At 38.5% G+C, this 23,138-nt stretch overlaps 1 protein-coding gene across 1 annotated transcript in view; it reads left to right on the top strand.

Moving 5' to 3' along the window:
- The first annotated feature begins 815 nt into the window (after window positions 1–815).
- The window catches only part of TMEM244 (transmembrane protein 244), a 46,209-nt gene continuing 23,886 nt past the window's right edge, over window positions 816–23,138 (top strand). Inside the window, exons 1-3 of the mRNA XM_027770253.1 lie at window positions 816–1,052; window positions 21,350–21,435; window positions 22,816–22,889. Of these exons, the coding sequence (XP_027626054.1) occupies window positions 1,020–1,052; window positions 21,350–21,435; window positions 22,816–22,889 (193 nt within the window). The 5' untranslated portion in view covers window positions 816–1,019. The remainder of the gene's footprint in view (window positions 1,053–21,349; window positions 21,436–22,815; window positions 22,890–23,138) is intronic.

The raw sequence follows: 23,138 nt of genomic DNA, 5'->3' as shown, positions 1-23,138 counted from the left end.
CCTCCTGTCTCCCTCTGTCTTTTAGGCGGGGGCATGGGCCCTATAGCAAAAACCTCCCAAAAAAAAAAAAAAAAATGTAGGTAAAAGTGAGGTACCAAAACTCAGGTGTCCTTATTTGCAGTTATTAGCAGACTTGGTTAAGGTTAAAGACAGAGAGTGTGAAAACTACTGTTTTAGGGCCCGCTCCAAGGTCTGCCTGGTGCTTAAGGTGGCTGGATCCCACAAGAACGACCACACGGTTTGAGTTCTATATATAGAAGCTTGAAAAGCATACCAGGCACATGTGCATATGTACCCAAAATCCTAACAGGAAGGAGAGATGGAGAAGGATTATGGCATGACCATTACTCATAGGGTGTGCTTTCTTCTCTCTCTCTCTTTTCTCCATCTCTTTTCTCTGCTGAGCACACGCTCTCTCTAGTAAAACAAATATTGTCTAATAAGAGTTTGAACATGTGTAATTAGTCATCCATGCCAACTCTGTTGGATGCTGTGCCAGCGCCATCTGGGGCACTGCCTCTTACTGTGTGATTGTGGCTTTATCATTCAAGACACAATTTACTATTCAACAAACCGGAAACAGGGACGTCAGTGTGTGCCTGTGTGCACACACATATCTTATCTTTCACGTGAACTTCAAGCCCTCCTAACTGAGAACTCATGTTTCCAATTTAAGCATGAGACCATGATTACTCACAAGCCAGGGAAATTCCAAGTCCCTGCCTATTTGCAGCACTGTCTAAAAACAGTCAACTCGTCTTTCAAATTTGACCAAACTACAAATGGTACGAGAGCTCAGTCGGCTGATCGGGATGTTCATTTTGGCACTCAGCAGCTTACGCGTGGCTCACAGATGGCTTCTGTCTGGTTTTGTGTAATCCAATCATCCTGCTCTACTGCGTCTCGCACTTCGTCTCTGGGAGTAATTGAAAAGCTCACAGTGACAATTGTTTCTTCTTCCAGATGTCGTCAATATAAGGAGTGTGGCTTTCATCACCTCCCTGACATAGGATGTGTACATGGCTCTCCGAGTCAGAGTCGCTCCAAGCAAGGTAAAGAGAAATGACTTCTTCACATTGCTCTGCAGTTCCTGCTAGCCCTCGTGAATATGTTCTATAAATGGCCTCTCCTCTGCAGCAACTTGGACTTAGGGCCAGGTATCATACTGACACCATCGTGTGATAATGGCCCAAGAAATGATTTAAAATATTAAGTAGTGGCTGTTCAGGGGGTACATTTTACTGAGAAGCAAGCATTCTAGTATTAACACCTGCACTTTTGCTATCATTTTTCTGAAATCATCACTGTTTGTCCTTGATCTTTTTAGGGGGGAGGGGAGGATAAGAGATAGCTTTTATTTTTGCGACTTCTAAATGTTGTACTAGATTTTCAAGGCAAAATATTGGAACTTTTGGAAGCTGTAAGCTTAGTAGTTTCTTTTTCCCCTGAGCCTAGTGTTAATAGTTATGTTTTATTTCATTGTAAAAATATCCCTTCCAAGAAAAAAAAAAATCAAAGAACCTAAAACAAGGAACCATGCAAAGCCTCAAAACAGCTGTGTAAATTCACACAAGACTTTGGGCCTATAAAGAGCCAGCCTTAAGGGAATGACACTCTGGAAAATCAGATTTTTATTTGAAACTTAAAGTATGATTACGAATTAGTGCTACATTCATTTTAGTAAAATATCAGCACTGTATTTCCTCGAGGTTTTTCTGCTCACCACCATCATCACCCCATACATCATCAGTAAGAAATGTTGACTATGGCAAGAGCTAAGAAAAATTTTCTAGGTCAGTAAAAGCATATTTCAGGGAAAATATTTTCTGAATGTATTTTGAGAGCATTTTAAACCGTGTAATTTTGATATAGTTTTGGGATTGAATGAGCAATTATAACTTTGTTAGTGAGATAGAAATTAAAAGATAATATCCTTTCTCATAAGTAGCTTACGCAAAGAATAGAGACTCTATATTTAGTCTAGGCTTACACATAGAATGGGCGTACACACACTCTTAAAGAAGAAATTACTGCAGTTATTTACTATTTTAGAATCCTAGAATTTGTGTATAGACCCATAGCCTTGGAATATTAGTCCAATATGTTCCATGTAGGTGACGTGAAAATCAGAGTACTCGTGATCCCTGAAACTTATGAGTTAATTTTCTTATTCTTTTCTTTTCTCTCCTTTCTTTCTTTTCTTTTCTTTTTTTTTAGAGAGAGATTTTTTGCTATAGGCATGTACACTAACTGAAGACAGAGAGAGCAAAAGAGAGAAATAACCCTCCAAAGGGGATAGCCATGCCGCAATCCCTTCTCCATTCTCCTCTCAGGATTTTGGGCATGCACACATGCCCAGTGTGAGTTTCAAGCTGCCAGGCCCAGGACTTGAACTGTGACCAGTCATGTGGGAGTCCAGTGCCTTAACCACTATGCCACCTACTAGCCCGAGTTAACTTTTCTCAAGTCCTTATTCATTGTCATTATTATCAACACCCAGAATTACTTACATGCTCATAAATTAATAGTAATAGCAAAAGTGACCTTCATTTAGAGATAACTAAGATGCAACAAACATTTATTGAGTACATGCAATGAGTCAGGCATTGGGCTAATTTAATCCCCCCATTTCTACACTTAAAATGAGAGAAAAGCTGACTCAAGAGAAAGAGTCATGGCCAAGGGCCATTTAATTAATTTACCGTCTGGGGAAATAGCACGAGAACTGGGAAGAAAGCCCAGATATGAAGACTGCTAAATTGTTCAGAATACAGTGTATTCTACTTCAGTACAATACATTTCATAGCTACATTAAACTAATGTAAACTCTCCTCTGTAAAACAAATGTGTGTAAACATCTCAGCAGTCCAACCTATTCCTGTGTTTCCTTGGAGTTGTTTACCTGAACTGGGGAATTCTCCATGCAGGCACTTAGAGAGAGGATTGCTATTGGTAGACTAGATCCTGTGCTGATACCCTAACAGGTGAGAGAGTAGTATCTTATGATATAAAGAGCTTGAAAGTAGGCTAAATTAAGTGAGAAATGGAAGGGAAAGTATTATAAGGGGCCTTTATCAAGTTAGTAGAAAAATGGAATTACCATGTGGAGTTTATTTTGGTACAAAAAATTTTTGAAATGCATGCATAATTTTTTCATAAAATCCATTTTCCAGGAACTTTTTGGAAAAGTTCCTTCTCTCCCACCTGTTAAGCACATACTGCTAAATGCTAGGAATTTTATACATGTTCTGAATACAAAACCCCTGTGAAATTTTACCTATATTGTACAGACCAGTAGAATAAAACTCATTAAGCAATGGCCAATGTCACACACTAAGACAGTTGGATCCCACATGGCAAATGCACAGTTCAAGTCCCAGACCTGGCAGCTTAGAAAATATACCATGCAAACCCAAAATCCCCAGAGTAGAATGGAGGTGAAGTGATTGTGGCATGGCCGTGCACCCCTGAGGGATGATTCTTCACATTCCTTCTCTCTGTCTGTCTCTCTCCAGTGAGTACATGCACCTTATAGTTAAAAACAAAACAAAACAAAAAAACAAACAAAAAAACTATTAAAAAAAAAGAAAAAAGAATATACAGCTGTTTGTTCTGTAAAGAAAAGTGAAGCTATTGTAGACAACAGCATTTGTAGACAACAGCATTCTGTGCTGCAATATCACATAAAGGATTCCAGTTTTCATAAAATAAATGGAGAAAGTTATTATAATAAGACTAGGCTCAGATTTCACAGAGGAATTTGCCTAAATCTTCAAAGATCATATACTTCTAATGCTACTTAAATTGTATTGTAATTGTAATTGTATTGAAAAAGAAGAAAAGCCACGTGATATTTTCATGAAGCAAGAATTATATTGTCACCTAAACCTTATAAAGATAGCATAAAAGTCAGACTACAGATCAACCTTATAAACATGGAGGTAAAAATCTAAATAAAACAGCAAACAGAATCCAAGAGCTCATCATAGAAATATGGCTGGGGGCCAGAAGTTAGAATGGGGATTAAGGGCACTGGACTCCCATATGGTCGACCGCGGTTCAAGTTCCATGCCTGGCAGCTTGCTTTCTCACTTTCCATCTCACTCTCTCTCTTCCTCTGTCCCTCTCTGGTCAAATTAAAATAAATTAGTAAATAAATAAATAAAGTTAAAAATAAAATTTTAAAAAGAAATATTATGGCTGAGTTATACTTATTCAAAAAATGTAAGGAGGGCTTAATATTAGGTAACCTATTAATATAATTTAAACGATTATAAATCTAAGTAGATCATTATGTGGTCATCTTCATATGTGCTAAAACTGCCTTTGATAAAAATTGACCCCCACTCCTAATTAAAACACTAAGTAAAATAGGATCTGATAACTTTTTCTTTTCTTTTCTTTTTTTCTTTTTTTGGAGAGATTTTTGCTATAGGGCGCGCGCGCTCGCCAGACAGACAGAGACATAGAGACAGAAAGTGAAAAATCACCCCCCAGGGGGGATGGTCACACCGCAATCCCTTCTCCTCCATTCTCCTCTCGGGATCTTGGGCAAGCACACACACGCGCCCGGTGTGAGTTTTAAGCCACCGGGTCCGGGACGCGAACCGCGGTCAACTACGTGGGTGTCCAGTGACATAGCCATTACGCTAACTGCTGGTTCCCACTTTTTCTTTAATGTTAATATATAACTACATGCATGCATATGCACACACACAAACATTGCAGTTCTAAAGCTGGTATATTACTTAATGGAAATACTAGAGATATTCATGGAAAGAACAAGAACAAGTCAAGGATGCCCACTAACTGCAGTACTATTTAAAATATACTAGAGATGCTGAGGTTAGCATGTAGGGTTAAGGCCCTGGACTCCCACATGGTGGACCACGGTTTGAGTTTCTGACCTGGCGGCTTGAAAATCATGCTGGGCACATGTGCGTGTGTGCCCAAAATCTCAGGAGGAGAATTATGGCATGGCCATCCCCTCTGGGAGATGATTTCTTATTTTCCCTCTCACTTTCTCCTTCTGTCTCTCTCTGGCAAGGACATGCACTCTATTACAAAAACCAAAAAATAAAATAAAATATTGGGTTGTCAGAAAAGTCATGACAGGGACCAGCAGTTAGCATAATGGCTATGTCGCTGGACTCCCATGTAGTTGACTGCAGTTTGAGTCCTGGCGGCTTAAACTCATGCCGGCGTGTGTGCCTGCGTGCCCAAGATCCCAAGAGGAGAATGGAGGAGAAGAGATTGCAACGTGGCCATTCCTCCCTGGGGGGTGATTTGTCACTTTCTGTTTCTGTGTCTCTGTCTTTCTGGCAAGCACACACTACCTGTAGCAAAAACCTCTCCTCCCTCCCCCCCGTCCCACAATAAAGGAAAGTCATGACACATTTTTCGTTTTATTAGAGATATCTTTGCTATAGGATGAGTACACTCGCGGAATACAGAAAACACCCCAGGGGATTGGCCATCCCACTGTCATTTTTTCCTCCATTTTCCTCTTGGGATTTTGGGCCTGCACACACACACACACACACACACTGGCGTGACTTTCAAGTCCCTGAATATGGGATTTGAACCACGGTTGGTCATGTCGGAGTCCAACAATGTAAACTTATGCCATCTGCTGGTCCCATGACATACTTTTGCATAGGAAAATGTAGGAAAAAATGTGTCATAACTTTTCTAGTGAGCTAATATATTAGAGTACTAATCAATGCAATCATACCATTGCAAACAAAAAAGCCATAAGAATTGGAATAGAACAGAAACAATCTATTTACAGATAAAATTGTAGTGTTTCTGGAAAATGCAGAAGAATCAATGAAAACACTAACACACATGATAAAAGAAAAGTTAGTAAGGTAATAGACTATTAGATTTAAAATACAAAAATCAGAAGCCTTTCTATACATAAATAATAGCTAGTTAGATGATGTAATGGAAGATAAGAATTTGATTATAGTAGTAGCAAAAAATAAATAAAATAGTAAGTGTAAAATCTATATAAAGAAAAATTAAAATACTGCTGAAAGACACAAAAGTAGATTTGAATAAGTTGGGAAAAAATTTTTTTGGAAAGCATGAGTAAACCATTTTATAAAGCTACTATTTAGTCTCCTATTAATAAAAAATTTAGGGACCAGCAGATGGTGTAATGGTTACATTATTGGACTCCCACATAGCACATAGTCAACCACAGTTTGAATCCTGGACCTGAAGACTTAAAACTCATGCTGGGCATGTGTGTATGTGTTCCCAAGATCCCAAGAGGAGAATGAAGGAGGGATTGTGGTGTGGCCATCCTCCTGTGGGATGATTTCTCACTTTCTGTTTCTCTGTCTCTTCGGTGGGCACACATGCCTTAAGGCAAAAAAACAATTCTCCCTAAAAAATTAAAAAATAAATAACAAAACTGCTTTATGGAGTCCATCAAGTAGATTTTGAAGTTTATATGGAAAAATAAACATAAAAATGCCTATGAGAATCCTTAAAGAAAGGACAATGAGAGATAAAAAGCCTTCTTAGGTATTTTTAAAACAACTTTATTGAAACATAAATTGATAAGCAAGAATTGCACACACCTATGTACACAATTTGTTGACTTTGGACATATGCAAACATGTATGAAATCACTACCATAATCGAGAGATATGCATGACCTTCAAAAGTTTTCTTGTGTCCCTTTGCTGGTTGTGTATTTATCTGTGCATGTGTGTAGTAAGAATAATTACCATTAGCTCTGCTCTCTTAACAAATGTCTTACCAGATATCAAAACATACTATAAAGCTTGTATAATTAAAACAGTATGGTATCAATCCATGATGAATAGATGGTAAGACAGAAAGATCAATGGAAGGTAATAGGAAATTCACAAATGGACAAAAGTCAGTATGTAAATAGGGTAATGAAAAGGTTGTATTTCACTGAAATGTCAGAAAGCAAAAGTGCACAAATAAAATGATGGAGCTATGTAAAAATAACAAGGATGGTGTCTTGTAGATGCTCAAACTAGTCAGATTTAGAACGATTTGACCAACTCAACAATTTTTAAATTTTTATGTGTAATATAGCCATGATGATCATGACATATAGAAAATACAAAAGAGTGTAGATTTATTAAATAATAAATACATCATTTCAAGGCTAAGAAGAAAAGAAAATCTCATTATGGAAGCATTGCTACTAAAATGTAGAAGGAAAAACAAAATGATAAAATCATCTATTTACAACACGAATCTAAATAATTGATTCAGACAAATAATATTGATGGATGCTAAAAACCATAGAGTTAAAATCTTTTTAGAGGATAGAATATTCACATAGTTTCAAGCACCATCCCACATAGTACTTATTAATTGCAAAAGATGAATAGCACAATTTAAATAGCTCTCGCAGGGCTGGCCCCATAGCCTGGTAGTCTTAAGAGCTGGATCCCACATGGTTCACTGTGGTTCAAATCTGAACCCTGGGGCTTGAAAAGCATGCCAAATATGTGCACATGTCTGCCCCAAATCCTGACAGGATGGAGAAATGTAAAAGAAGAGATCGAGGGATGATCACGCCTCACTGGGGCTGCTCTATCTCTCTTCCTCTCTCTCTCTCTGTTTCTCTGTCTCTCTCTCTCTCTGGTGTGTGCATGCACCCTCTAGCAATAAAAAAAAAATAGATCTGGTAGATGTCACATGTATGAAGTGATCAAATTGATCATCACTAATGATCCTTTTGAGATATAATGGACAATTTACCATATTACCTCTGTATCGTTCTTCCCTAAAGAATCTAAGGAATAACAAAACCATCAGACAAATTTAGTATATAACACTAAAAAAATATGGCAACCAAACACAATGTGTGAAAATTTGATTGATTTTTAGAATTGATCATAGGAATCTCAGATTTTAAGGATCATTTAGAAAATTTTTAATATAAGTTTTATATAAATAATATTTTATGTTCATGTAAAATTTCTTACTTATTATACTAGCTCAGTGAATGTATAGGAGAATGTCCTTGTAGTTATGAGAATCTGAGAAAAAATACTTATGTTCTTTGAGAATTTTGTCCTTACTTTCTGTCATTGAGAAATGAATGTGATGCAATATCATACCTAGTGATGTTTTTGCCAAAGCTGTTATTAAACTTGAAGTCATTTAAAAATTAAAAATTAAAACCACAGTTTGAATCCTGAACCTGAAGACTTAAAACTCATGCTGGGCATGTGTGTATGTGTTCCCAAGATCCCAAAAGGAGAATGAAGAAGGGATTGTGGTGTGGCCATCCTCCTGTGGGATGATTTCTCATTTTCTGTTTTCTGTTTCTCTGTATCTTCGGTGGGCACACATGCTGTAAGGCAAAAAAAAAAAAAAAAAAAAAACTCTCTAAAAAATTAAAAAATAAAAATTTAGCATAATCTCAAAAATAACAAAACTGTTTTATGGAGTCAATCAAGTAAATTTTGAAGTTTATATGGAAAAATAAATATAAAAATACCTATGAGAACCCTTAAAAAAGGGACAATGAGAGACAAAAAGCCTTCTTAGGTATTTTTAAAACAACTTCATTGAAGCATAAATTGATCAGCAAGAATTGCACACACCTATGTGCACAGTATCAATATAAAAAGCAGATCAGGCAAAAAGGTGATATGGAGGTTATGGTGGCTGAATTCCCCCATTGGTATTTGCATGGTTCCAGTCCCTGACCCAGCAGCTTGAAAACACACTGGGTGTGCATGCATGTGCATGCATGTCTCTGTGTGTGTATGTGTGCACCCAAAATCCCAAAAGGAGAATGGAAAGAGATTGCAGCATGGCTACCATCCCAGGGGGTGATTTCTCTCCCTCTCTCTCTCTCTGTCTCTCTCTCCCTCTCACATGCCCTATGACAAACTAAATGTGTGTGTGTGTATGTGTACACAGACCTATTCAAATAAATTTCTTGTGTAAAACAAAATATTTAGTGTAATATAGTGTGTGATGTTTAATGTTAATGTACACACTAGTGGCTGTCGGGTAGCATCTGAAATATCCTTATCAGGAATGCACATGAGTAGAGGTTCTCAGTAATTCAAAAATTGTGATTTAAAACTATGCAACTTTGTTAATGAGCAGTAGAAACAAGTTATTGGGACCAACAGTTAGTGTAATGGCTATGTCACTGGACTCCCATGTAGTAGACTGTGGTTCGTGTCCTGGACCTGGTGGCTTAAACTCATGCCGGGTGCGTGTGCGTGTGTGCCCAAAATCCCGAGAGGAGAGTGGAGGAGAAGGGATTGCGGCGTGGCCATCCCCCTTGGGAGGTGGTTTCTCACTTTCTGTCTCTCTATCTCTCTCTGTCTGGCAAGTGCACATGCCCTATAGCAAAAATATATATATATATAAAACAAGTTATTTTTCGAACTGATGCTTTTTTTTTTTTTTTTTGGTCGAACCAATGCATTTTTCTGCAGTCCATATTCACATTATATCGTTTTAAAGAAATGAGCCAAAAAGGGTAAAAAAATCACCACTGCCTTATTTTACTAAAAAATCTACTCAAAATAACTTGTACAAAGGTAGGCAAGCTTTAATTACTAGAGACTAGATCTCTCTGTTTTTTTTTGTTTTTTTGTTTTTTTTGAGAGGTTTTTGCTATAGGGCGCGTGTGCTCGCCAGACAGACAGAGAGAGACAGAGAGATAGAAAGCGAGAAATCACCCCCCAGGGGGGATGGTCACGCCACAATCCCTTCTCCTCCATTCTCCTCTCGGGATCTTGGGCACGCACGCACACGCGCCCGGCGTGAGTTCTAAGCCACCCAGTCCAGGATGCGAACCGCGGTCAACTACGTGGGAGTCCAGCGACATAGCCAGATCTCTCTGTTTTTTATTAAAAAATATAAAATACAAAAAAAGGGAGTGAAATCACCATGATTTCACCATGTAAAAAAAAAATACCATTAAGACTTTAATGGTATTATAGATACTTTAATATGTATTTTAGATATAGAATCACACTTTTAGAAAATACAAATTGATATATTGCCTTCTAATAACTTTGTGCTAAATTCTACTGATACCAGCAATCTAGAATAGTATTATTTTATTTACCAGAATAAGTTATTCATTTTAAAAAATTTAATTTGCTAGAGCGCACATACACTCACCAGAGAAGGAGAAAGAGAGGAAAAAAAAAAAGCGAGAAAGCACTTCCTCAAGGGAGAAGGTCACGCCACCATCCCTTCTCCTCCACTTCTCCCTCTTGGGATTTTGGGCACTCATGTGCACCCAGCTTTAGTTCAGAACTCAAACTGTGCAGTTGGTCATATGAGATCCAGCCACCTTAACTACCATACCACCAGCAGGTCCTCCATTCATTATTTACAAAGAAAAGTATTTTAGGGCCAGTAGGTGGCATAGTGGTTAAGGCACTGGTGGACCTCTTGAGTCTCAGACAGGGCGCCTTGAAAAATCAGGCCGGGCACATGTGCGTGCCCAAAATCTTGAGAGGAGAATGGAGGAGAAGGGATTGTGGCATGTCCATGCCTCCTGTGGAGTGATATCTCACTTTCTCTCTCTGTTCTCTGGCAAGTACAGGTACCCTATCATAAAAATCTTTCTCTCTAAACACACATACACACACACACAGAAAAATATCTTAGTTAACATGGCAGAAGAACAACAGTGCACCATGGTTGTGTTAGTGTACACTTCTTTATTATTAGTGAAGTTAAAGGATTATATTTTTTATTTTAGTTGAACATTTGTCTCTTGCCCATTTCTTAGGAACCTAGATCTCTGTTGACTATTCAATTTCCAGTTAGAAATCTGACTGAAGGGGACTGGATGGTGGTACAACAGTAAAATTGAAGCTCTGAAAGGCTGACCACATGGAAGGTTCTCGGTTCACACCCAGAGACCTCCCTGAGTAATCAGGGGACACACATGCCCATGATCTGGGGTTAGCTAAGGCTAGGGGTGTGTCATGTCCTTTTGGGGGGGGGTGTCGTCTCCTTATCTATCTCTGTCTGTTTATCCCCATTTCTGTCATTGTGGAAGACATAAATAAATTTTTACAAAGAAAAGAAAGGAATTCTGCTTGAGGAGGAGAATATGGGAAAGCTTAAGTTACAATTTGTCACCTAGAGTAGGTCCTGTGTCCTCAAGACATTTTTTCCACCATAATCACCAGAGAGGCTTATGAAAATACAGATGCCAGGGATAGAAATAATAAAGTTTGAGAACCACTTCAAGGACATGTAGACTGATTCTGAGTATGAATGATACTGAATATGAACGTGTAGACTATTATGATTCTTACTAAGATCTTGCATCTTTATGAAATCTCTTCTGTGAGGTAGTTTTGCCCTCATGAGTTTTGCCCTTAGAAGGCCTTTCTGTCTGGGAGTCAGTAACTCAATAAAAAAGTTAAATTCTTCCAATGACTAACTTTGTGAAATTCATTTAGTTTTTTCTTTACCCCCATTTTTTTCCTTTATAAGAGGTGATTATAGTAATCCTAGCCCACATGTTTAATTTGAATGATGAGCTAATCTATATGAGTATATTTTAAAGAGTCATCTCTTTCTTTCTTTCTTTTCTTTCTTTCTTTTTTTTTTTTTTTGGAGAGGTTTTTGCTATAGGGTGTGCGCACTTGCCAGACGGAGAGAGACATAGAGACAGAAAGCGAGAAATCGCCCCCCCGGGGGGATGGTCACAGCACAATCCCTTCTCCTCCATTCTCCTCTTGGGATCTTGGGCACGCACGCACACACACCCGGCGTGAGTTTTAAGCCACTGGGTCTGGGACTCGAACTACAGTCGACTACATGGGAGTCCAATGACATAGCCATTATGCCAACTGCTGGTCCCCATTTATCTTTTGAATTGTTCTTGTTCCATTTAATAACACCCCATACTGTTTCATGATTCTTAAGTAATTGATTGCTAAAAGGCATGAGTTTTAAGGCCAGTCTATAGCCAACTGATTAAGGAAGCAGATCTCACATGGCTGACCATGCAGTTCAAAAGAGATAGATCTCACATGGCTGACCATGAGGTTCAAATCCTGGCCCAGAGGCTTAAAGAAAACACATCATGTGTGTGTGGGTGCCCCAAATCCTGACAAGATGGAGAAACAGAGATGAGATTGCAGCATGCCCACACTCCATTGGTAAGTGCTTTCTCCTCTATTCATTCTTTCTGTCTTTCTTTTCCTGGTGAGCACCCATGCCCACTTGCAATTAATTTTTTAAAAAAGATTTGAGGTCTGATTTTCTATGATACTTATGTCACATTATCTAAGAAAGGACTGGGAGTGGGGAAGTGTATCCATTTCGCTCTCTAATATGTGTGTAGTGTTTAGTGTGGTTCCTGGCACTTGAGAGGTACTCAATGTGTATAAGTGATGATTAGATAAAATTTTATGGTGAATAGAGGTATAGCCCTGCAGGACACTCTGGTTATGTAAGAAGTATCTGTTATGATTGGTCCAAGTCCAGATCATGTTGATCAAAGCAGCTCAGATAAAAACAATCTTTTCTGTACATTAAGATAGTAATCAGCAGATAATTATTGAATGTTGACATTCTGCCCAAAGCTATTTCAGATTTCCTGGAGATACAAAGGAAGAAGTAAGACGAGACAAAATAATTAGAACAAGCAAGTGCATCCAATATGTAGATGACCCTTTGGGACTAGCAGATGGAGTAATAATTGTGTTGCTGGACTCTTACATAGTCAACCACGAGAGAGAGATAAATGAAAAGAGGTGGCTGTCAACTCTAGGAGAATGGAATAAGTGTGAGCTCTTTCTTTCTGAATAAAACCCAGTCAAGGTAAGGTAGGAAAAGGCAAGATAGTTAAGTGAATCATGCAGTTGAAGCCTGTAGAGCGCACCAAGCTCTGAATTTGTGGGATGCCTCCTGCACATACTCAGGCTCCATCAGGTTCCAGGCTGGCCCTTACAAAGATTCTGTTCTTGGTTTGGGGGATTTTGGAGCTTCAAACAAATGTAACTTTCCTCCATTCTATTTTAGATTAGAGTAGGCCTTTCTTAATTTCAATTTATTTTAAAATGCTATATTAGGGTCCTGGTGGTAGTGGGGTGATAGTGCAGCTGGACCAGGTGGAAGGAATCCTGGGTTCATGTCCTCAAACCTTCCTGAGCATGGCAAGCCTGCATGAGCCTGTGATCTGGGCCCGCTCACACTGGCAATAGACTGTGGCATGAATGATCCTATTGGAAGCAGCCCATGCTATCTCTCCCGCTCACAGAAGGAATAAACAAACTTTAAAAAAATACTTGATTTTTGGGCCGGCCTCTCCCACCTCTTTGAAGCCAAACCATATATATCATGTTACTTCATCTGCACATATTTCCCTATATATCTCTAGAGATAAGGACTTAAAAAAAATACAATACCAGGCCAGCTGGTCAAATGATGGTTAAGGCACTGGATCCCACATGGTCTACTGTATGGTTTGAGCCCAAGAACAACAACCTGAAAACCATGCCTGGCACATGTGTGTGTGTGTGTGTGCCCAAAATCCCAAGAGGAGAGTGAGTGGTGAAGGGAGTGCCGTATGGCCTGGGGATGCTTTCTCATCTTCTCTTTCTTTTTCTTTCTCTTTCTGTCTCCAGCAAGTTCACACATCCTATAATAAAAACAACAACAAACACCACACACGGTACCATTTTCACACTATAAAATTAACAATATTTATCATGATCAAAGAGCTAGTCAAGTTTATAGCGCCAAATATCTCATAGTTTTTTAATAGCTTGTTTGATCCAATTTCCAAATGTATTTTTAAAGAACAATTTAAAATGTATCTGTAATTTTAAATATATATAAATATAAATATATAGTTTTCTACAAATTCTGATTATCATACATAGAGTTGTTTAGAAGTGCAATAATGTTTGTATCATATTAAAGCTATGTGCCAGTCAGCAACTTTATTAAATACTTTTCTTTTGGAAATTCAATACAATTTTTAAAAATAATTACTTATTTTACTTTATTTATTATTATTACTTAACTTGCTATACTCATCAGAGAGAAAGAGAGAGAGGGAAAGTAAAAAGGCAGGTCTCCAGGTCCGCAACTTGAACCTCTGTCAGCCATGTGGGAGTCCAGCACCCCAACCATCACACTACTGCTGATCCCACAGTACAATTTTTTTTTTCCTAATCTCAACTCTGCCACTAAATAAAGGTATTTTTCTTGGACCAGTCATTCAATCTGAGACCAAGTCTCAGTTTCCATAATTTTACAAAAGGAAGTATTGAACTAGAATTGGTTACTCAATGTGTTTTATTGCAAGGTTCATAGAAGGTCCTCAGTAAACAGAGAACATAGTTAGATTATGAACTGTTTGTAGGGGACGAGAGGATGAAGCTAAAAGGCTCAACAGAGGTTAGAGCTACGTTGTCCAAAGTGGAGCCCCAGCCAACTTTGGCCGTTGAGGAGGTAAAATGTGAGCAATCCAAATCAAGATGTGTTGTAAAGAAAATACACTCTGAATTTCTAGGAAGCAGCCTGAACAAATTACATAAAATATTCCCATTTAAAAAAAATTCATAATATTTTTATATTATTTATCATGTTGCAATTATAATGGGTTAAATAAAATATATTATTAAAACGAATTCCACTCTCTTTTTGCCTTTATAAATGTAGTTAATGGGAAATCAAAAATTATATATGTAGCTTATGTTATACAAGGAGACTTCAGAAAGTCCATGGAAAAATGCAATGAAAGTATGAGTTTATTTGGGTACAAAGAATTGAAATCTATGCATACTTTTTCTTCTTTTTAGAGTTATTTTATTTTATTTATTTATTATTTATTTTTAATTTGCTACAGAGCTGTGCACTCACCAGAGAGGGACAGAGAGAAAGTGAGAAAGCAAGCTATTAGGCCTGGGACTCTAACTGCAGTTGACCATGTGGGAGTCCAGGGACTTAACCACCATGACAACTGCTGGTTCCCAATTTTTCTTTAGTACACATTTTCTATGAGCTTTTGGAGGACCCTCTTATTTTCTATTGGACAACACTGGGCTAGAGTGCCAACTGTCATTCTAATCGTTTTAAACTGATCTTGCACCTTCCCCTACTGTGCCTCTGAGGTATAATCAATGGCTCCTTCTTCCTCAGGCCTCACAGTTTGTGGATTCAACTTCCTTAAGAGCATCTGTCCTCTTCTCCATCTCTACTGATGACCATGGTATTAACTCCTTCCCATGCTCTCAACATAAGGGCCCCTTGCAATTCACACTGCTCCTTAATTCTTTCACTGTCCTCCACCTTCAGAAACATTCAGAATTCCTCATCAAGACATAAAATTCCCTTCATGGTCTGACTTCAACTCTTAAAAACTTTTTCACCAGCACACTCCCTACTCCAAGCTCAGCCCCTGTCATGTCTTTGCAAATGCTTCTCTTTCTGTTTATAGCACTCCCTCGCCCCATCCCAGCTGCTCATAAATTGCATTTGTGGCTATGAGTCAGAGAGCAGGGCTTGAGTCCAGCTCGGTAATGTATTGTCAAAACTTGAAAACTGCACCACGCTGTACAGTTCGAATCTTGGACCTGTGGCTTGAAAAACTTGCCAGGTATGTGTGTATGCATGCCCCAAATCCTGAAAGGTGAGAAAGATGGAGGGGAAGAAATTTAGGCATGACTGTTCTCTATGGGGCATGTTCTCTTGTCTGTGTGTGTGTGTGTGTGTGTGTGTGTGTATGTGTGTGTGTGTGTGTATGTCTCCCCCTGGTGAGCATATACTTCTCTGGCATTTTTTTTTTTTTTTTAATTTTGAAAAGGTTCTCAAACCTCAGTGGGGGCCCCTGGCCTTGTAGTTAAGGGAGTCAGATCCTCCCACAGAGCCAATCTCACAGTTCAATTTTTGGCTGTGGAGGCCTGAAAAACACACTGGGTTTGTGTGCATGTGTGCCCAAAATCCTGACAGGATGAGAAGATAGAGGAGAAGGGATTGTGGTGTGACTATGCCCATTGGGGTACTTTCTCTCTCCTTCTCTCTCTCTCTGGTGAATGCTCACGCCCTCAGGTCAAAAATAGTTGTTAAATTTCTCTGAATCTCATTTTTCTTCCCCCCCCAATAATAATAATAATAATAATAATAATAATAGAACCTACTGCTTAGATTTTTAAATAAGAATAATAATAATAATAATAATAATAATAATAATAATAGAACCTACTGCTTAGATTTTTAAATAAGGATTAAATGAAGTACACATGGTACCTGACATACAGTAAACCTGCATTAAGCACTGTTGTTGAACATTTCCAGGAGAAATGTTTCATGCCACCTCCCTTCCACACACACCCTATTCTAGTCCCTAATGTTGTTAATAAAAAATACCTGAATCTGGGTAATTTAGAAATAAAGGTTATTCCATTCATGGTTTGGAGGTCCAAGGTCCAGGACATCTAGAAAGGGTCTTCTGGCTGTGTTACCACACAATGGCAGGCAGAAGAGTCTGTCTGTGTCTTTATTTTATTTCTTCTTCATAGAAACCCACTGGGGGATGGCAGACAGCATGACAGTTAAGGCACTGGACTCCCACATGGCCTATCATAGTTCAAGTCCTGGACCTGGTGGCTTGCTTCCTCACTTTCCCTCTCTTTCTCTCTCTGGTGATCAGCACATGTACCCTATAACAAGTTAAAAAGTAATAACAATGATAAATAAAAATTTTAAAAAATTCTTTAAAAAAAAAAGAAACCCACTAGGAGTCAATCAAAGGACCTTGCCCTGATGACCTTAATCCAAATCTCCTTCCAGAGGCCCAAACTTTTAATATCACAACTGTATTAAACTTCACCCTCTTAATCCTATTATAACCAAATCTCAGCACATTAATTTTTTTTGAGGGGGGACATATTCAAATGATAGTGCATGTGTACATGTACATGCACACTCACATACCACACACACAAACACGCACACTCATCCTAGTCATCCTCTGCTGTCTTTCTCTTGGGCTTCCACAGCATTCTGTTTGCTTCTAAATTACAGCTCTTCTCTGGATTGTAGTCATCTGTTTACTCATTCTGGCTCTACATTAGTGGTTCTCAGTATGACCTTAACAACAGCAGACCCAGTATCCACTAGGGACTTGTGGGAAATGCAAATTCTAGTTTGGGCTGGGGTCCAGCAGTCTTGTTTTAACAGGCCCTTAGCGTGAGTCTGATATAGTGCTTGTTTATTTGAGAATGGCTGTTATACTGAGTGCCTATGGCTGTGACCAAATTCAATTCATCTTTCATTATCATCCAAGCCAGTGACTATTTGGAAATGGGACCAGTCTAATAGGCTACTGTTTAAGGGAACTGGACTGCACATGACTGAACACATGCTTTGAATCCTGGCCCCAGCTGACACATGTTGTATGTGCATGCATGTCCCAAATTAGAACAGAATAGAAAAGTGGAGAAGAGATTATAGTATGACTACACTCCACTGAAGAGGGTGCAGCCTACCTCTCTCTGTCTCCGTCTTTCTCTGACAAATGCATGCATCCTCAAGCAGTTAAAAAGAAAAAGAAAGTGAAAATAATGAATGAATGAATCCTTGTGACAGTGTAAGGCCAAAGAAGGATAAAGCAGGTAAAGGACATGGTCTGATTGTCTTTTATAAAGTTTGTCAATACTGTGACCAGTAGTTGGTCTATGACTATGTCTCTAGACTCCCATGTAGTCGACTGCGGTTCGAGCTTAAACTCATGCCGGGCACGTGTGTGTGCGTGCACAAGATCCCTAGAGGATTGCAGTGTGGCCCTTCCCCCGGGGTGATTTCTCGCTTTCTGTCTCTCTGTCTCTCTCTGTCTCTCGTGAGTGCACAGGCCCTATAGCAAAAACCTCTCCAAGGGCCCCAAAGGCAAAAACCCTCAAAAAAAAAAAAAAAAAAAAAAAGGAAGTTTGTCAATACAATGTGTATAGAGTATAGATGAGAAGGAGAAATTACAGGCAAGTGAATTTGTTTATACAAAAGCTATTATTTAAAAAATCTAGATTTACCATTTAGGTAGAAAAAAGTTAAGATTTACATATATTATGCCTTGCTTTTCAAAATATTTCTCACAAAATAATTCAAATATATGTGGTTATAATGTTATATTTATATGTAACATTTTTATACAGTTTTGGTGAAAAACAGGTATATTTATATATAAAATTTGTCAACAGATAAGTTCTCCCAAAAGCTACTCTCTCATATGGCTGAATGTAGTTCAAGTGCCCGACCTGGCATCTTGAAACTCACACACATGTGTGAGCGTGTGCCCAAAATTCCAAGAGGAAAATGGAGGAGAAGGGATTGCACTATAGCCATCCTCCAAGGGATGATTTCTTGCTTTCTTTCTCTCTATCTCTCTCTTTGGTGAGCACACATGCCTTATACCAAAAATATTTCTCTCAAAAACAAAGAAAATCACAGGCCTAAAAATGCTTTAAAGTTGTTCCATCTTCCATACCCATCTCCCATCAGAATCCAACAGCAGGGAAGAAATTGAAAGAGTATATTTATGGGCATGATACTTGGACCTTCAATTCAGGTAAAGCAATTCACATCTTCTCTTGACATCCAAACGATCTTCTTTACAAAATGGGGACTTTTTAGCTATTTCCATATTAATTCCTCTGTGTGGAAAACACTGTTAATTGCCCATCCCCATGTCTTCTTCCTTGCAAATAGAAATCCAAGTTGTTTTTTCTGTTTTTTTGTTTTTTTGTTTTTTCTGAGACGGTAGTAATTTATCCTCAGAGCAAAATCCCAGTGTTTTAAACCTGTCATGATAAACCCTTTTACTCTTGGCTTGTGATTCTTTTTTTTTAATTTTTAAATTATTTTATTTTATTTTATTTTTTTGCTATAGGGCGCGTGCGCTCGCCAGACAGACAGAGGCATAGAGACAGAAAGCGAGAAATCACCCCCCAGGGGGGATGGTCATGCCGCAATCCCTTCTCCTCCATTCTCCTCTAGGGCCCTTGGGCACGCCCGCCCATGTGCCCAGCGTGAGCTTTAAGCCACCGGGTCCGGGACGCGAACCACGGTCGACTACGTGGGAGTCCAGCGACATAGCCATTACGCTAACTGCTGGTTTCCCTTGGCTTGTGATTCTTTAGTAAGCAGGGTCATGGCCCAGTGGTAGTCAACGAGACATAAGGGAAGTCTAATGGGGGTTTCTAGGAAAGATTTTTATTTTCTACTAAAAGTAAGAGAACTGTGGGAAGAAGGTCTCTTTTGCACCCATCCTTTTAATCTTCCTTTCAAAGATTTATGTCAGCCCTCATGACCACAAAGTTATGTGAGTTTTAGGGAGAGAATGACAAACTTGGATAGAAGGAGCCTAAGGATTGAGGAAAGAGAGACTGAGGAGAGATTAGGGAATTAAAAATGTGAAATACTGAGGATCTGAGGGAGGATAAGAATGAGGGGTAGAGGGAGAGGAACTGGGTGGGGAGACATGGGCCAAGAGAAAGAGGGGTTGAAGATGGTGAGGAGGGTATGTGGGAAGATACTCAAGTCTCAGAACCTCGAAGTTCTGGCTTAGCATGCCCTCTTGGGCTTAACAATGAACTCATTTTAAAATAGTTTATAAAATTAAGTTATTGGAGAATTTGTAAATCTGGTCCATTCAACCAGTTGGTCATGGTATGGTCTGTACTAGTTTCCTTCTCTTCCTGTTTTAGCAGGGGACTCCTCCTGTACGCAGGTCAATTAAGAGATTTCATAAACTTGATGAATTGGTCACTGAAAGAAAATAAATATTTCTAAAGTGTTAGAGTGTTGGCTAAATAGGCATGACTTCAAAATAGGTTTGAAAGTGTAAAGAATAAATTGAAAATATGAAATTTTTGTACTAGACACCACAATAACCAATCACCACAATAATCACAAAACTACATTTTAAAAATCTGCAGTAAAGTTCAGTGTATTTCTGATTGTTTACTGGCTTTTTGAGTGTTTCTTCATGTGAATTACCTATTTATGTATTTTGTCCATTTTTTTATTGGTTTGTTTGTCATTTTCTTTTTCAGTTGCCAGAGGGTGTATGTGCTTGGCAGCAAGGACAGAGAGACAGAGATACAAAGAGATTGAGAGAAAGAGAAAGTACCACATTAATGAGGTGTGGTCATAACACAGTCCCTTCTCCTCGATGAGGTGTGGTCATAACACAGTCCTTTCTCCTCCATTTCTCTATCCTGTTAGGATTTGGGGCATACATACACACATATCTGGCATGTTTCTCAAGCTGCTGGTGCTGGAATTTAAACCACAGTTGGCCATATGGGATCCAGCTTCCTTACCCATTAGGCTTTGGGGCGGCACATGTTTTCTTTTTATTTCTATGATTTTACATATAACAGATACCAATTATTTTTGCCTATGATATATGCTGCAGAATTTATTTTCCAACCTATTTCTTGGCATTTAAGCCTTTCATCCATCTGAAATGTATTGTGGTGTCTAGTACAAGCCTGGAATCTAATGAGATTTCTTTATTTAGAAGTTAGACAATTTTCCTACCACCATTTGTTGAATAACACATCTGGTCCCTTTTAATCTGCAATGCTTTCTTCTTAAATCTCAGATGCGGAAGAGTATTTCAAGACCATCTATTGTGTTTTAGCCAATGGCTCTGTAAATTCTTGCACACAGGTTTAATTTTTGTTATATGGAGGTTTTTCAAAATTTCTTACCTGTTCTTATATTTTTACTGCTATTACTGTTGAGAGTTAGAATCATTTTGTCAAGCTGAAATATAAATATTGGCATTCAGAAAGTTCATTCTAGTATATCGAAATAAATAATACAGATTTACATACTGTGTTTGTTTTTAGGTGTACACGTGCAGTATGCCAGCATCTCCAATCAAAAACACTTACTTTATTTTTCAGGTTTTTACTAGAAGGTGCCTGTGCTCACCAGAGAGAGACAGTAAGAAGGAAAGTGAGAAGTCAACCCCCTCACCCCCCATTGGGGAGGGCCATGCCATAGTCTTTTCTCTTCCACTCTCCTCCTGGGATTTTGGGTGGGCATGCACGTACCTATGCCCAGCATGATGCTCAAACTTCCGGGTCCAGGACTTGAACCATGGTCAGCCATGTGGAAGTTCAGTGCCTTAACTACTATACCACCTGCTGGCCCCCAGAAACACTTTCATCGTACACCTTGAAGTCCTTCCTACCCCCTGGGTCTCCAAGTGTCTTTAAGCAAAACAAGGCTAGCCAACACTGTTGAACAGTCATTCTTTTTTTCTGGCAAGCTAGTTATGAACAACCATGTGACAAAGCCTGGCTCTTGGACCTCATGCTTGTTTTCCCTGCAGGTTGTTTTGCAGAACCTCCTTGTATGTGTCCTCCTGTTCTACACTGTGTACTATGTGTCTCTGAGCATGTGCTGTGTGACACTCAAGTAAGTAGCACATTATCTTCAAACAGAACTAAAAAGCTGACTTTGAATATGAAAAGACTTTATATTTAATATTTGACAAGTCTTTATGAATTAAGAGATGGAGCCTATTTTTAAGGTGACGTTTTTTTGCCTTTTGGTTTTTTTTAAGCAAAAATAAGCCAATGTCCTTCTTTGAAAATGATAAAAGTAACAGTTATGAAATGCACTGGATAGACATAGGACTGCTTCTCTTACTTCTCTGGAGGATGGTCATGAAAAGAAAGTGAAACTATTATTCCCGGGAGACCACTGGATCTGAGGAAATTTGAACGAGAAGGGAGCTTGGCAAGCATCTATATCCTATTTAAATATTTTCTGTTATGTACTGGAAAGAGCTATGGACTAGGAATCAGAAGGCCTGCATTTCAGCCTAAGTTCTTACTAAGTTCCTGAATCATCTTGATCAAGCCATAAAGCTTTTATTTCTGTGCATTCATTTGTCAAATGGAGGCAAAAACTCACAAAGGGCTTATCATGAGGACCAAAATAAGGTGATACATGTATTTTGATGATATTTCTATGTAAGTGTGAGGCGTTAGTGTTCAGGCAATTTTTTGGTCCCACTATGGCTGAATTTCCCTCTCATGTATGAGTTGCTAATACACTGATTGCCTTTACGTACATTATGTTTATTTACAGTGCAAATTATTTTCTAGACATCAAGTGTTCACACAGTTTAATTTGCTTGTGCAAATAAGGAATTCTATTTTATTATGCAAGTTAATACCAAAAAGCGACTATATCAATTTGCACAATGAAAAGGATGTTATTCAGCATGCTGGGATGTAATCCCACCAAGGAAGCATCCAGTGCTCGCACAAAGGCTAAGCATCTGCCTGGAATTAGAGATGGTGAAGCCATGCTTGGAGCAGGAAAGAGGCAGGACTCTGAGCAGGAGATTTCAAGGGTTTCTAGTTAATGTAAGTCAGAAGCAAGGAATTAAAAATAATTGAACCTTAAAACTTTAAGAGACAACTAACAGGTTCACCAGCTACATACAACTACAAAATTTAGGCACTGTAGGGCCAGCCCTATGGCTGAACTTGGGTCTTACTGGCTTCACTTCTCTGCCCTCTCCATGGCATTAAGTTCTTGAGATTACAGTTGACATCTCAAATACAATTGCATCTGTTTGGTGGTAAAAATGGACTTAACTGGACAAAGAAGACAATGTGCACAAGATGCTAGGCTACTATCCAAGTTGGGCAGTTTTTAAATATGCCACAGTGTGGATGACTGTAATGACTTACCCTTGCATGTGAAGAGTGATGTGCAAAGCTTTGATGCACAGCTATGGATGACTCCTTCGGAGTAAACTCTTTTCATATGTAACATCCTCAGGGTATATGAATTGGATATCCTGGCACCATTTGACTTCAAAACAAATCCGTCATGGCTCAGCACTAATTATAAAGGTAATTGTTTTCATTTTCAATTTTGGCAAACTAAGTACCTCCAAAAATCAAAAAAAATTTTTAATTAAAAAATGTAAAAATATTAGATTTGCTTCTCAGTTATCTGCATAAAATATTTTATTTCAAAAATTAATTAGGAAATGTACCATGAAAAATTTTAAAGTGACTATTCTTATTCTTAGGAGTAGGATGGGATGAGTGGAAAAGGGATGTAGAATTCTTTTTTGTAAAATATATATATACATATAT

The sequence above is a fragment of the Tupaia chinensis genome, unplaced genomic scaffold (genome assembly GCF_000334495.1).
Source record: "Tupaia chinensis unplaced genomic scaffold, TupChi_1.0 Scaffold000117_2, whole genome shotgun sequence".
In the NCBI taxonomy this organism is placed as follows: domain Eukaryota; kingdom Metazoa; phylum Chordata; class Mammalia; order Scandentia; family Tupaiidae; genus Tupaia; species Tupaia belangeri.
Note: the sequence above shows the minus strand (reverse complement) of the source record. Positions and strands in the feature narration are given on the sequence as shown.